At 42.8% G+C, this 15,093-nt stretch overlaps 1 protein-coding gene across 1 annotated transcript in view; it reads left to right on the top strand.

Moving 5' to 3' along the window:
* Positions 1-14,858, top strand: part of plxdc2b (plexin domain containing 2b) — a 202,601-nt gene extending 187,743 nt beyond the window's left edge. Inside the window, exons 13-14 of the mRNA XM_041881132.2 lie at positions 11,989-12,152; positions 14,165-14,858. Coding sequence (XP_041737066.2) covers positions 11,989-12,152; positions 14,165-14,284 — 284 coding nt within the window. The 3' untranslated portion in view covers positions 14,285-14,858. The remainder of the gene's footprint in view (positions 1-11,988; positions 12,153-14,164) is intronic.
* Positions 14,859-15,093: the final 235 nt, after the last annotated feature.

Genomic DNA, 15,093 nt, shown 5'->3' on the forward strand with positions numbered 1-15,093 from the left:
GCGCTAAAGCCGCCCGTCTGTACTGAGCCTGCAAAGCCGCCCGTCTGCCATGAGCCTTCAGAGCCGTCCCGCCAGATCGGAGCCGCTAGAGCCTTCCGCCAGACAGGAGCCGCTAGAGCCTTCCGCCAGACAGGATCAGCCAGAGCCGTCCGTCAGACAGGATCAGCCAGAGCCTTCCGCCAGACAGGATCAGCCAGAGCCTTCCGCCAGACAGGATCAGCCAGAGCCTTCCGCCAGCCATGAGCAGCCAGATCCGTCAGCCAGCCATGAGCAGCCAGATCCGTCAGCCAGCCATGAGCAGCCAGATCCGTCAGCCAGCCATGAGCCGTCCAGCCAGGATCCGCCAGAGCCGTCCAGCCAGGATCCGCCAGAGCCGTCCAGCCAGGATCCGCCAGAGCCGTCCAGCCAGGATCCGCCAGAGCCATCCAGCCAGGATCCGCCAGAGCCGTCCAGCCAGGATCCGCCAGAGCCGTCCAGCCAGGATCCGCCAGAGCCGTTCAGCCAGGATCCGCCAGCCAGCCAGGATCTGCCAGAGCCAGCCAGCCAGGATCCGCCATTTAGTCCGGTACTGCCCCTTAGCCCTGTGCTGTCCCTTATCCTGGTGCTGCCCCTTATCCTGGTGCGGCCCCTTAGTCCGGTGCTGCCCCTTAGTCTGGTGCTGCCCCTTAGTCTGGTGCTGCCCCTTAGTCTGGTGCTGCCCCTTATCCTGGTGCTGCCCCTTCTCCTGGTGCTGTCCCTTAGTCCGGTGTTGCCCCTTAGTCCGGTGCTGCCTCTTAGTCCGGTGCTGCCCCTTAATCCAGTGGGGTTATATTGGAGGGTGGTCATTTGGAGGAGGCTACGTAAGCGGGTAGTGACTATGGTGGGGTGGGGACCACGACCAGTGCCAGAGCCGCCACCATGGACAGACGCCCACCCAGACCCTCCCCTAGACTGTATGCTGGTGCGCCCGGAGTTCGCACCTTTAGGGGGGGGTACTGTGACACTCTGGCTCCAGGGACTCTGATTTATGGAGCCAGGGTTGTTCATTTTCATTTGGGTGTATTTCTATGTTGGGATTTCTAGTTGTGTATTTCTATGTTGGGTTTTGGTTAGCGTGTGCTTGTTAGTCATATGACTCCCAATCGGAGGTAACGAGTGTCAGCTGTCGGCTCGTTATCTCTGATTGGGAGCCATATTTAAACTGTGTGGTTTCACTTTGTGTTTGTGGGTTTTTGTTCCGTGTTTCAGTCGATGTACTGTTGGACTTCACGTTTCGTCGTTGTTTATTGTTTTCGTGTTGCACTTTATTATATAAAGTCATGTTCACTCAACGCGCTGCGCTTTGGTCTACTCATTCGTCAGACGACCGTGACAATTGTGCAAGTTCTCCCACTTAAAAAGATGAGAGAGGCCTGTAATTTTCATCATAGGAACACGTCAACTATGACAGACAAATTGAGATTTTTTTTTCGAGAAAATCAGATTGTAGGATTTTTAATGAATTTATTTGCAAATTATGGTGGAAAATAAGTATTTGGTCACCTACAAACAAGCAAGATTTCTGGCTCTCACAGACCTGTAACTTCTTCATTAAGAGGCTCCTCTGTTCTCCAGTCGTTACCTGTATTAATGGCACCTGTTTGAACTTGTTATCAGTATAAAAGACACCTGTCCACAACCTCAAACAGTCACACTCCAAACTCCACTATGGCCAAGACCAAAGAGCTGTCAAAGGACACCAGAAACAAAATTGTAGACCTGCACCAGGCTAGGAAGACTGAATCTGCAATAGGTAAGCAGCTTGGTTTGAAGAAATCAACTGTGGGAGCAATTATTAGGAAATGGAAGACATACAAGACCACTGATAATCTCCCTCGATCTGGGGCTCCACGCAAGATCTCACCCTGTGGGGTCAAAATGATCACAAGAACGGTGAGCAAAAATCCCAGAACCACACGGGGGGACCTAGTGAATGACCTGCAGAGAGCTGGGACCAAAGTAACAAAGCCTACCATCAGTAATACACTACGCCGCCAGGGACTCAAATTCTGCAGTGCCAGACGTGTCCCCCTGCTTAAGCCAGTACAGGTCCAGGCCCATCTGAAGTTTGCTAGAGTGCATTTGGATGATCCAGAAGAGGATTGGGAGAATGTCATATGGTCAGATGAAACCAAAACAGAACTTTTTGGTAAAAACTCAACTCGTCGTGTTTGGAGGACAAAGAATGCTGAGTTGCATCCAAAGAACACCATACCTACTGTGAAGCATGGGGGGTGGAAACATCATGCTTTGGGGGCTGTTTTTCTGCAAAGGGACCAGGACGACTGATCCGTGTAAGGAAAGAATGAATGGGGCCATGTATCGTGAGATTTTGAGTGAAAACCTCCTTCCATCAGCAAGGGCATTGAAGATGAAACGTGGCTGGGTCTTTCAGCATGACAATAATCCCAAACACACCGCCCGGGCAACGAAGGAGTGGCTTCGTAAGAAGCATTTCAAGGTCCTGGAGTGGCCTAGCCAGTCTCCAGATCTCAACCCCATAGAAAATCTTTGGAGGGAGTTGAAAGTCTGTGTTGCCCAGCGACAGCCCCAAAACATCACTGCTCTAGAGGAGATCTGCATGGAGGAATGGGCCAAAATACCAGCAACAGTGTGTGAAAACCTTGTGAAGACTTACAGAAAACGTTTGACCTGTGTCATTGCCAACAAAGGGTATATAACAAAGTATTGAGAAACTTTTGTTATTGACCAAATACTTATTTTCCACCATAATTTTCAAATAAATTCATAAAAAATCCTACAATGTGATTTTCTGGATTTTTTTCCCCTCATTTTGTCTGTCATAGTTGACGTGTACCTATGATGAAAATTACAGGCCTCTCTCATCTTTTTAAGTGGGAGAACTTGCACAATTGGTGGCTGACTAAATACTTTTTTCCCCCACTGTACATACAATACCCCATAATGACAAAGCAAAAACAGGTTTTGACATTTTTGCTAATTTATATAAAATAAAATAAAATGAAATATCATATTTACATAAGTATTCAGACCCTTTACGCAGTACTTTGTTGAAGCACCTTTGGCAGCGACTACAGCCTCGAGTCTTCTTGGGTATGATGCTACAAGCTTGGCACACCTGTATTTGGGGAGTTTCTCCCATTCTTCTCTGCAGATCCTCTCAAGCTCTGTCAGGTTGGATGGGGAGCGTCGTTGCACAGCTATTTTAAGGTCTCTCCAAAGATGTTCAATCAGGTTCATGTCTGGGCTCTGGCTTGGCCACTCAAGGACATTCAGAGACTTGTCCCGAAGCCACTCCTGCATTCTCTTGGCTGTGTGCTTAGGGTCATTGTTCTGTTGGAAGGTGAACCTTTGCCCCAGTCTGAGGTCCTGAGTGCTCTGGAGCAGGTTTTCATCAAGGATCTCTCTGTACTTTGCTCCGTTCATCTTTGCCTCAATCATGACTAGTCTCCCAGTCCCTGCCGCTGAAAAACATCCCCACAGCATGATGCTGCAACCACAATGCTTCACCGTAGGGATGGTGCCAGGTTTCCTCCAGACGTGACGCTTGGCATTCAGGCCAAAAAGTTCAATCTTGGTTTCATCAAATCAAATCAAATTGTGTTTGTATAATAATAATAATATAATATGCCATTTAGCAGACGCTTTTATCCAAAGCGACTTACAGTCATGCGTGCATACATTTTTGTGTATGGGTGGTCCCGGGGATCGAACCCACTACCTTGTCGTTACAAGCGCCGTGCTCTACCAGCTGAGCTACAGGTGTAGCTCGCCGAATACAACAGGTGTAGGCCTTTCCGTGAAATGCATACTTACAAGCCCTTAACCAACAATGCAGTTCAAGAAATAGAGTTAAGAAAATATTTACTAAATTTAAAAAAGTAAAATAAAAAATAAAAAAGTAACACAATAAAATAACAATAATGAGGCTATATACAGGGGGTATCTTGTTTCTCATGAACTGAGAGTCTTTAGGTGCCTTTTGGTGTGCCTTTTACTGAGGAGTGGCTTCCGTCTGGCCACTCTACCATAAAAGCCTAATTGGTGGAGTGCTGCAGAGATTGTTGTTCTTCTGGAAGGTTCTCCCATCTCCACAGAGGAACTCTAGAGCTCTGTCAGAGTGACCATTGGGTTCTTGGTCACCTCCCTGACCAAGGCCCTTCTCCCCCGATTGCTCAGTTTGGCCGGGCGGCCAGCTCTAGGAAGAGTCTTGGTGGTTCCAAACTTCTTCAATTTAAGAATGATGGAGGCCACTGTGTTCTTTGGGACCTTCAATGCTGCAGACGTTTTTTGGTACCCTTCCCCAGATCTGTGCCTCGACACAATCCTGTCTCAGAGCTCTACGGACAATTCCTTCGACCTCATGGCTTGGTTTTTGCTCTGACAAGCACTGTCAACTGTGGGACCTTATATAGACAGGTGTGTGCCTGTCCAAATCATGTCCAATCAATTGAATTTACCACAAGTGGACTCCAAGTTGTTGAAACATCTCAAGGAAATTAGCCCACCCAACTACCTCATCCACATATTGTTATTTATTTTGCTCATTTGCACCCCAGTATCTCTATTTGCACATCATCTCTTGCACATCTATCATTCCAGTGTTAATACTAATTGTAATTATTTTGCACTATAGCCTATTTTTTGCCTTACCTCCATGACTTGCTACATTTGCACACACTTTATATATATTTTCTATTGTATTTTTGACTTTATGTTTTGTTTTACCCCATATGTAACTCTGTGTTGTTGTATTTATCGCACTGCTTTGCTTTATCTTGGCCAGGTCGCAGTTGTAAATGAGAACTTGTTCTCAACTTGCTTACCTGGTTAAAAAAGGTGAAATAAATACAAATAAATAAATGATCAATGCAAACAGTATGCACCTGAGCTCAATTTCGAGTCTCATAGCAAAGGGTCTGAATACTTATGTAAATAAGTTATTTCTGTTTTTTATTTTAAATACATTTGCAAAAATTTCTACAAACATGTTTTCGCTTTGTCATTATGGGGTATTGTGTGTATATTGATGAGGGAATTTATTTATTTCATCAATTTTAGAATAAGGCTGTAACGTAACAAAATGTGGAAAAGGTCAATGGGTCTGAATACTTTCCAAAGGCACTGTATGTTCTTGGTAACAAATCAGTATCTGGTGGCACTGCTGAGACATTAATGCACTCCATACCAAAAGGTTGCAAGTTAAAATCCTGAGAGCAATGTATGTTAAAAAGCACTGAAAGGGCATTTGATAAAGTACGACTGGGGTTTATATATAAATGCCTGGAGCATTTCAATTTTGGAGAATCTCTTATTAATTGGGTTAAAATCATGTATAGTAACCCTAGGTGTAAAATAGTAAATAATGGCTATTTCTCCGAAAGTTTTAAACTGTCGAGAGGAGTGAAACAAGGTTGTCCACTATCGGCATATCTATTTATTATGGCCATCGAGATGTTAGCTATTAAAATCAGATCCAACAATAATATCAAGGGATTAGAAATCCAGGGTTTAAAAACAAAGGTGTCATTGTACGCTGATGATTAATGTGTTTTTTTTAAATTATTTTTTTTTTTTATCCACAACTTGAATCCCTCCACAGCCTCATAGAGGATCTAGATACATTTTCTAACCTACATTTACATTTACATTTTAGTCATTTAGCAGACGCTCTTATCCAGAGTGACTTACACGAGCAATTAGGGTTAAGTGCCTTGCTCAAGGGCACATCAACCTCTCTGGATTACAACCAAATTATGATAAATGTACTATATTAAGTATTGGATCACTAAAAAATACAATTTTTATATTACCATGTAGTTTACCAATAAAATGGTCTGATGGTGATGTGGATATACTCGGAATACATATCCCAAATGAAATAAATGATCTCACTCCAATACATTTTAATAGAAAGTTAGCAAAAATAGAAAGATCTTGCTACCATGGAAAGGTAAATACCTGTCAATTTGTGGAAAAATCACCCTGATTAACTCTTTAGTATTATCCCAGTTTACCTATTTGCTTATGGTCTTGCCTACGCCGAGCGAACAGTTATTGAAATTATATCAGAAAAAAATATTCAATTTTATTTGGAACGGCAAGCCAGACAAAATTAAACGTGAGAGAAAAAAGTATTTGATCCCCTGCTGATTTTGTACGTTTGCCCACTGACAAAGACATGATCAGTCTATAATTGTAATGGTAGGTTTATTTGAACAGTGAGAGACAGAATAACAACAAAAAAGTCCAGAAAAACGCATGTCAAAAATGTTAGAAATTGATTTGCATTTTAATGAGGGAAATAAGTATTGATTTATGTCATAACGAATATTTTTTTTTCTTCACATTTCACGTGCCATTTGTTCCAAAAAACAAGTTCCCCTCTCACTCTGAGCGCTGTGTGCACAACGGACCCCTGCTAACCTGCTAACACTTCAGACTAACAGCCTAGCCCGTACTGTGGAGTAGCTGCCTCCAACTGTGTGAGGAATGGCAGTTTGACTCTGTACTCTCCTCCCAAACAGACAAATTGTCTTCCAGGAAAGAAGGAGAGAAAAGAAAGGGGGTCTAGTTTCACTTTTGTTTTTGGGGCACGAGTTCTGGTTTATTAAGTAGTTGAGAGGGGATTTTTGTTTGAGCCAAATGGATCATACACCTCTGCTAATGAGAAGGGTATGAATGAGAGATGAGCGTCAATGAGGTACTGATGAAGGATTTGCCCAATTCATTGTAACACAGTGGCTAAGACATTTTGTACAGAGAGGTCATGCTGTAGTGGGGTCCAAATCTTCATGGTCTGAGACAAAGAGCTCACACAAGCACTGAGACGCATACACACACACACACACACACACACACACACACACACACACACACACACACACACACACATCCATCCTACGTTATCTTGATACCTGTAGTACTTTGTTTTGTTTTCACTCTCAGCCCAGAGGGGTATACTACAAAGCAGAAACAATGAGTTAGCCAGCTAATTTTGATAAACAACCAGAAATAACTATTGATTTTCTGGTTCATTAAGAAAGCTAAACTTAGGAATGTGTTTTTGGTTGTTGAGTCAATTAGACCATGCCCATTTCAAGCTTATCTTTAAAAAGATATATATATATATTTCAGAATATTTAGGCAAGTTAGCTGGCTAACTCATGTATCCTCCTTTGTAGTATACCCCTCTGGTGATTACAAGTTCACATTAGACTAGAAATACTTTCCCAGTGATATTGGTTGAAATACATATTTTCAACTTATTTTCAACCAAAACTACATATTTTCATTTTTTATTAACGTCTTGTGCTTAGTGGGTTATAGTCTGTTGTTCACAGACATTTGCTTCACATTATGAGGTAAATACTTCAGATAAGATGTACAGGTAACTGCCAAAATAATGGAAACACCAACATAAAGTGTCATAATAGGGCATTGGGCCACTTCAATTTACCTTTTTTTAAAGATGTTATTTTATCTTTTATAAACAAAACATACACACGAAAACATCGTACAAACATCAACTACATCACACCTGCCCAGACCCACTAGCACACACACATCTCCAGCGCCCACATCACTTTCCGCCACATAGCCTGACACTGCACCATTTTATTTTTCGCCGTAGCCCACGCACTTTCAATATTTCAAAAATAAATCATTAGATTTTAACATTGTGTTAATTATGGTGGATTGATTGATTTCCACGTTTTTAATATACGTTTTTCAAGATGAGTGATGAGAAGAGAATCGTCAAACCCATCGAGTATCTCACTACACCCCCATATGCATGTCTTGAAATATGCAGACAGACGGATTAAAAGTACGTTTACATTGTAATACTTCTGACAGCCAACTTTCTAGCTCTGCCCACAACTTCCGGACTTTATAGCATTCCCAGAAAGCATAGATTATTGAGTCATTATTAGTTTTACACTTAAAACATGACTCTGCCTTTGTGCTGAAGAATTTGTGAATTTTGTCTCTTGTATAATGAATTCTATACATTAGCTTATATTGGATTAAGCATACATTTTCGTTAACTGTAATTTCGTTAGTTATGCTCCAACTTTCCCTCCATCTTGTGCCAACATCAGTTCTTTTTAAGTCTGGGTTCCAATAGTTTATATTTTTTTCTAAGAGATTGTCAGTTGGATATGCTCTCTGCAAGGTTTTGTATATCTTCCCTATCATATGAACATAATTTTCTGACTCAAATAAGGTTCCCTCAAGTTTGCTCAGATGTCAAAAACATTTCTTAAATTTTTCTCTCCAATTTCGTGGTATCCAATTGGTACAGTCTTGTCCCATCGCTGCAACTCCCATACGGACTCGGGGGAGGCGAAGGTCGAGAGCCGTGCGTCCTCTGAAACACAACCCAGCCCAGCCGCACTGCTTCTTGACACAATGCCCGCTTAACCCGGAAGTCAGCCGCACCAATGTGTGGGAGGAAACACCGTACACCTGGCGACCGTGTCAGCGTGCACTGCGCCCGGCCTGCCACAAGAGTCGCTAGTGCGCGATGGGACAAGAATATCCCTGCCGGCCAAACCCTCCCCTAACCTGGAAGACGCTGAGCCAATTGTGCGCCGCCCCATGGGTCTCCCGGTTGCGGCCGGCTGCGACAGAGCCTGGACTTCAGGATCTCTAGTGGCACAGCTAGCACAGTGATACATTGCCTTAGACCACTGCGCCACTCGGGAGACCCGTCAAAAACATTTCTAACATTTTGTGCTAAGTAACTTTTAAGTTCTAAGTCCAAAATTACTTTTTAATTCTGTCATGGAAATGAATATATTTCCTGTTACCAAGTCATTTACGGTTTTTATGCCATTTAGTTTTCCATGTGGACCAATTTATCTGTGAATTCTGAAAAGCTACGAAGGATCGTTCCATAAGGTTGTGTTTTTAGGAAGTGATATTGGTTCTTGTAGAATATGTTTTATTTTCTTCCATATTGTTATAGTGTTCTTAACTATGAATTGGTTAATGTTCTTAGCTTTACCCTTTGAAAATAGACACGTAAAAAGATTCTGAGGATGAGCATGCGCATCTTCAATATGTACTCATTGTTCCTCTTTAGTGCATTTAATTATATGTTGCAAGTAAAAGCCTTGGGTAGCGAGTTGATACTATTCCAAGTCCGGAAGGTTAAAACCACCCTCAGACTTAGGAAGATGTAAAACTTTCCTTTTTATTCTATGAATTTGATTAGCCCATATAAAGTCTGTTATGACCCAGTATACTTTTTTAAAGAATGTCTTCGGTGGGGTAATTGGTATTACCGAAAGTAAATACAAAAACGTTGGCAGCCATGCCATTCTAAAGAGGTTTATTCTACCTTTAAGATTCATGGGAAGATTATTCCATTTAATCAGATCTGCTTTCATAATGTTGAGGAATGGAATAAAGTTAAATCTTTATATATTAGTTTTTTGTTGTCACTTATTAAGCATCCTTTGTATTTAATATTTGTTCTGGTCAATTTAAAGGATTGCTGTAGATTTTATGAGTAATTGTTTTTATTTTTCCTATTGCCATTTTATATCCTGAGATTTGTTAGTATTCTGAAAATATTTTTAGCAAAGGGGGCATTGAGTTTTCAATATTGGTCAGGTATATCAGGAGATAATCTGCAGTTTTCTTTTCACATTTTAGAACATTTATTAAAAATAAAAGAAATACCTTATTTACATAAGTATTAAGACCCTTTGCTATGAGACTCGAAATTAAGCTCAGGTGCATCCTGTTTCCACTGATCATCCTTGATGTTTCTACAACTTGATTGGAGTCCACCTGTGGTAAATTCAATTGATTGGACATGATTTGGAAAGGCACACACCTGTCTATGTAAGGTCCCACAGTTGACAGTGCATGTTAGAGCAAAAACCAAGCCATGAGGTCGAAGGAATTTTCCGTAGAGCGCCGAGACAGGATTGTGTCAGATCTGGGGAAGGGCACCAAAAAATGTCTGCAGCATTGAAGGTCCCCAGGAACACAGTGGCCTCCATCATTCTTAAATGGAAGAAGTTTGGAACCACCAAGACTCTTCCTAGAGCTGATCGCCCAGCCAAACTGAGCAATCGGGGGAGAAGTGCCTTGGTCAGGGAGGTGACCAAGAACCTGATGGTCACTCTGACAGAGCTCCAGAGTTCCTCTGTGGAGATGGCAGAACCTTCCAGAAGGACAACCATTTGATTGGGGCGAAGTTTCACCTTTTTATCCCTCATTTACTCACATGTTTCCATTATTTTGGCAGTTACCTGTATGTAAATCCACAATGATGGGCCATGTTTTAGCAAACAGATTTGATTAGCACTCTGGACCTCACTGTTTTCCTGTGTGATGATGGAGATCAATAAGGCAGAGAGCCAGGAGAGGAGGGAGCCAGACTGGGGCACTGGTGGGTGGCTGGTTACTAATTAAACCAAGAAAGAGAACAGAAAAGTAAATATATAAGCACAATACATAAATAGATCCAGGAAGGAACGCTGCCATAAATCTGTAGGAGCTGAGAGAAAAAAGCTGTGGCTGTAATCACTTCATTAGCTCACTCCTGCTATGATCGATGGGCCAGCCTCCGCTGGGGCTCACACACACACACACACATCAGTGGGAATCACACATAGAACAGGGTGTTCCAATGTTATTTTATTATCAGGCTATCAGCTTTGATTGTTAGACTGCAGGTTTCAGTAGTAGTAGTAGTAGTAGTTAAAACATAATAGATGCAATATGTAACTTTTTGGGCAACCCGTCCAAATTCACATAGAAATAGGAGTTAGAGTCATCTGTCATTCTCGTTGAAAGCAAGTCTAAGAAGCGGTAGGTCTGTTCTATGTGCGCTATTTCTATGCTGTTTTGTTTTTGCATTTTTTACTTTCGGTTTTGTACACCAGCTTCAAACAGCTGAAAATACAATATGTTTGGTTATTGAAAATATATTTCACAGTGGTTTAGATGGTACAAGGTTTCTCTACAGTTTGCTTCTTTTGTCACATAAACTGAAATTAGGCGCAAACTATTAGAATTTTAGCAACCAGGAAATGGCGGAGCGATTTCACAACATTGTTATGTGTATAACGTGATCTTCATAGTTGGTGGTGTCTGTTAGGACAAACTGGCTGCCAGTTCTGAATCACTGTCTCGTCCCACAGACTTGAAGATGACTGTGCACATTCCCTAAGGCTCTCCGTAGGACAGCCAAGCATTATGGAGTCTCCTCTCCACACACCCATCTTATCAAACTGGACTGTCATTACTGAAGTGTCTGATAACTCTCAATATCTCCATCCATAGATGTGTCTCTTATCCAATAACACCATGTGCTAACCTTGGTTTGGGATTATCTGCAACTTTCTCCGCACCTGCTATAACAACTCTAAATCTGTGTACGCGACCCATAAACTTTGATTTTATATCTCATGCCTCTGCTGAAGCACGCTGCTCATGAATAGCTAAACAGGCTAAGCCAAAACAATGCTAATCTCCTCCTTCAATACACACGCACACATGCACGTACACACGCACGCACACACACAGTGTCTGCTGCTAAAGGCTGAGCTAGATCCGGAATATTCCTTGAATGGTTGGAGGGGAATTGTTGCCAGAGTTATTATGATTAGGCTGTAAAGGCTAAACAAGGCATTTACAGTATACAATAATAATTTCAGCATCATGACATTTGTTTAAATTAACTTTTTGATCACAAGCGTCAGGCGTGTTTATGAAGAGCGAGGTCCTACAGTGACAAGAACTGGAGAAACAGAGACCAGTAGCATTCATGAATGATGAGTGTCCCCTACTGTTGAATAGGGAAAATGCAGTGAAAGTGTGTGTTCAATCTCTGAGGACCTGGTAGACGGATTGTGCCAATTGTGTGTGCATGGGTGCGTGTGTGTGCGTGCGTGGTTGTGTCTGAGTATTTGGGTCTGTGTGTTCAAGAGAGAGATTCTAAAGGGTGTTTTGGCTGTGTTTCTCCAGCGATGCCAAAGGAGAGTGCTGCAGAGAGGAAGGACACACACCCCCTGCACACTGGGCTGATCTTGGGCATCCTCATTGTCATGCTCATCATGGCTGCCACAGTCCTGGTCACCGTCTACATCTACCATCATCCCACCTCAGCCGCAAGCCTGTTCTTCATTGAGGTGAGTCTTAACACTATCCCTACTCTATGAGAGGCTACTAGTAGCTCAATGCACATTTGCGATTCCCTGCTGGAGACTGGGGTTCAATCCCTGTGTGCTTCCTTCTCACTATATCTCCTCTTCACCTATCTCCCACAGCTTCTCATCTGTGTGTCCATAAAGCATAACATATGAAAAAAGAGTGACTCTCCATCCACTCTCCCCCAAAAATAAGAACAATCAAGCTCATATACAAAGACAGGTATTGCTTTAAATTCTCAAAACTCCAAAAGAAGTCCCTTTGGTCTGGACTGTCTATATGTTGGTCAGTTATGTGACCTGAAGTACTTTAGAACAGCAGACAGAGACCGATGCTAGCCTGAGGGTAGTCTCTCTCTCTCTCTCTCTCTCTCTCTCTCTCTCTCTCTCTCTCTCTCTCTCTCTCTCACTCGTCAGGTTTGAATATGATGTGTGCCTAACCTACCCCAGCAGATACTTCATTCCCAGGTCAGGCTATATGTCAGCCAACAACCAGACCCCCCCCATTTGGGACGCAGGCTCTGTCAGTCCCACCAAAAACACATTGTAAAGGATAGCACACTTTATAGCTTTACACTTTATCCATTTCTCCAACTCAGAAAAATGCATGATTGCTTTCACAAGGCGCAGGCCTGCTTCTTTGTTGATAAATGCCTACGAATGCTTCGACAATGAAATGGTTTCGCTTTCATTTGTACGGTTTGGAAAATGTAATGAGACTTATTGATGTTTAAACATCTAGAGAAAAGAAACGACAAACGCATAATCTTCAAGGTCAATATCGCACAGCGAGCCAATCCCTTGACAAGGAACAATTTCCCTGAGAGAATTCAAATGCTTCTCTCGCTGAGCTCTCATCAGTCACTGAGTGGTTTAGTACATGGCATATATCAAACGACGAGTGTCAATTAATGTCATACAATACATCTGTTTCAATCGCGCATACCTAAGATGCCTCAGATATTATTTCTCGCTGTCTGTGATACAATGTACTTTGCTTATTACTAACGCTATCTATACATCATTAAAATGAGAAGGGCAAGCTAGCTACTGACAGCTCTACTGACACAGGATGTAGCATGGTGGCCTAACCCAGGGCACAGGTCAGTGGCATTGCTAACATTTGGTCTTTGACCCTAGTCTGAGACCTCAATGAACCTCATGACCTCTAACATGTTTATATACGGTTGTATACTACACGACTTTCAAAATCCTAACATTGCTGAGCCTCTCACATTAAACGGCCGTCGTTTTTTGTCTTGCCAACGTAGTGGTGCACACACTAAACAATCTGGCACAGATCTACTACAAGATTCTTCACTTGGTCGTGAGGATTCTCCATACCACCACATTGTCTTGCGAAAGCAATGATATGATGATGTGATTAGATTGTTAACGTAGCTAGAACGAGCTGTGGCTCAAAGCAGCCTCATAAGATTTCAGTCAGACATTCACGCTTGCCATACAGAGTTGACATTTCTAGCCAACATTTTGAATTGAATAACATTGCTTGTGAACTTCAGAGCTGTAACGATTTTACACTTTGGCTTTGGTTAAAGGCAAGTACAAATGCATACTAGTAGTCATCGCTCCTGCTGGAGAGTCTACCCATTCTGGGTGATGCGAAACATCATCATCATCTCACTGGCTTCTTCTCTGGCCAGCTCTCATTTGGCTATTGCTGATCATTGTTCTCAAAACTTGTCGTTGCACATCTCACACTACAAGAGCATTGTAGATGTTGTGCCGATAAAATCAAACGTTTGAAAATATCGGGACATCTGGGACAGCTCAAAGACAGGATCGGTAGCCTCAGATTGTGTCTCGGACCCGCTCACATTAAACAAGCATCGGTGACGGCCGCGCACCCCGAGTAGGCAACAACATGGGGATTTTTTCTCAGAGCTCAAAAACTTGTCTGGGACAGCTAAATTGGGGCTAAAATCTTGTACTGTACACCTGGCATAACCTGTGACCCCTCTCCCCTTCTCCAGAGACGTCCCAGCAGGTGGCCGGCCATGAAGTTCCGCCGAGGGTCCGGTCACCCAGCCTATGCGGAGGTGGAGCCCGTGGGCCAGGAGAAAGAGGGCTTCATCGAGTCTGAGCAGTGCTAAAGGGCATCCACCATCCCACACCCCACACCCCGCCGTGCTGCTCCCCCTCCCCCCATATTGCCCCCTTTGCGTCCGCTCCACAGGGACTGACACACCAGTATTGCCCCAGAAACAGGCCTTCCGGACCTTCCGTACCCATGGCGACTGATTGACGCTGGTCTCTTGTTTTGTTGATTAAAACACTCACTGTCAAGATTGTAAAATTAAACGAGAAAATTGTGGAGGTGTTAATTTGAAACCCCACACTCTTTCTGGTGGTCTGAGAGTGGGACTTGTGTTTGGTGGACTACCATGGTGAACCTTCAACCCTGGCTTGTCCAACAGAGAGCTGATCTGAGAGCTGCTTAGAGAGGGTCACTGCCAGAGGGACTGTGCTGTAGGAAAACCTTGAAAACTCCTCAAAGTCTCACACTCATGCTGGTTGAAGTGACTGACTGACTTATTGGGGACAGAGGGAAAGTAATGGTGTCTATAGCCCTGTTTATACTTGGTGCTAACATGCGTCCTTTGTCCTGATCTTGTCCACATTCTGATTGTGCCAACATTTTAAGACAGGTGTAGACGATTAAAAGACACATTGTGATCTGATTGTGATCAGATCTTCCTGACCACCTCCGGAGGTAGTCAAGCACACATTGTGTCTGGATATCAATTAAGTGTAAACAGATCTGGATGGTCAAACCATTTAAATCATAATTATACCGGCCTCTAAAATTATTGACAGGTAGCAAATTTGACTTATGGCATCAGTAACTGTCTTAAAATAAATAAATCCATATTATTTAAAAAAAGATCTGTCAAATAATTTG

This window comes from Coregonus clupeaformis, chromosome 7 (genome assembly GCF_020615455.1).
Source record: "Coregonus clupeaformis isolate EN_2021a chromosome 7, ASM2061545v1, whole genome shotgun sequence".
In the NCBI taxonomy this organism is placed as follows: Eukaryota; Metazoa; Chordata; class Actinopteri; order Salmoniformes; family Salmonidae; genus Coregonus; species Coregonus clupeaformis.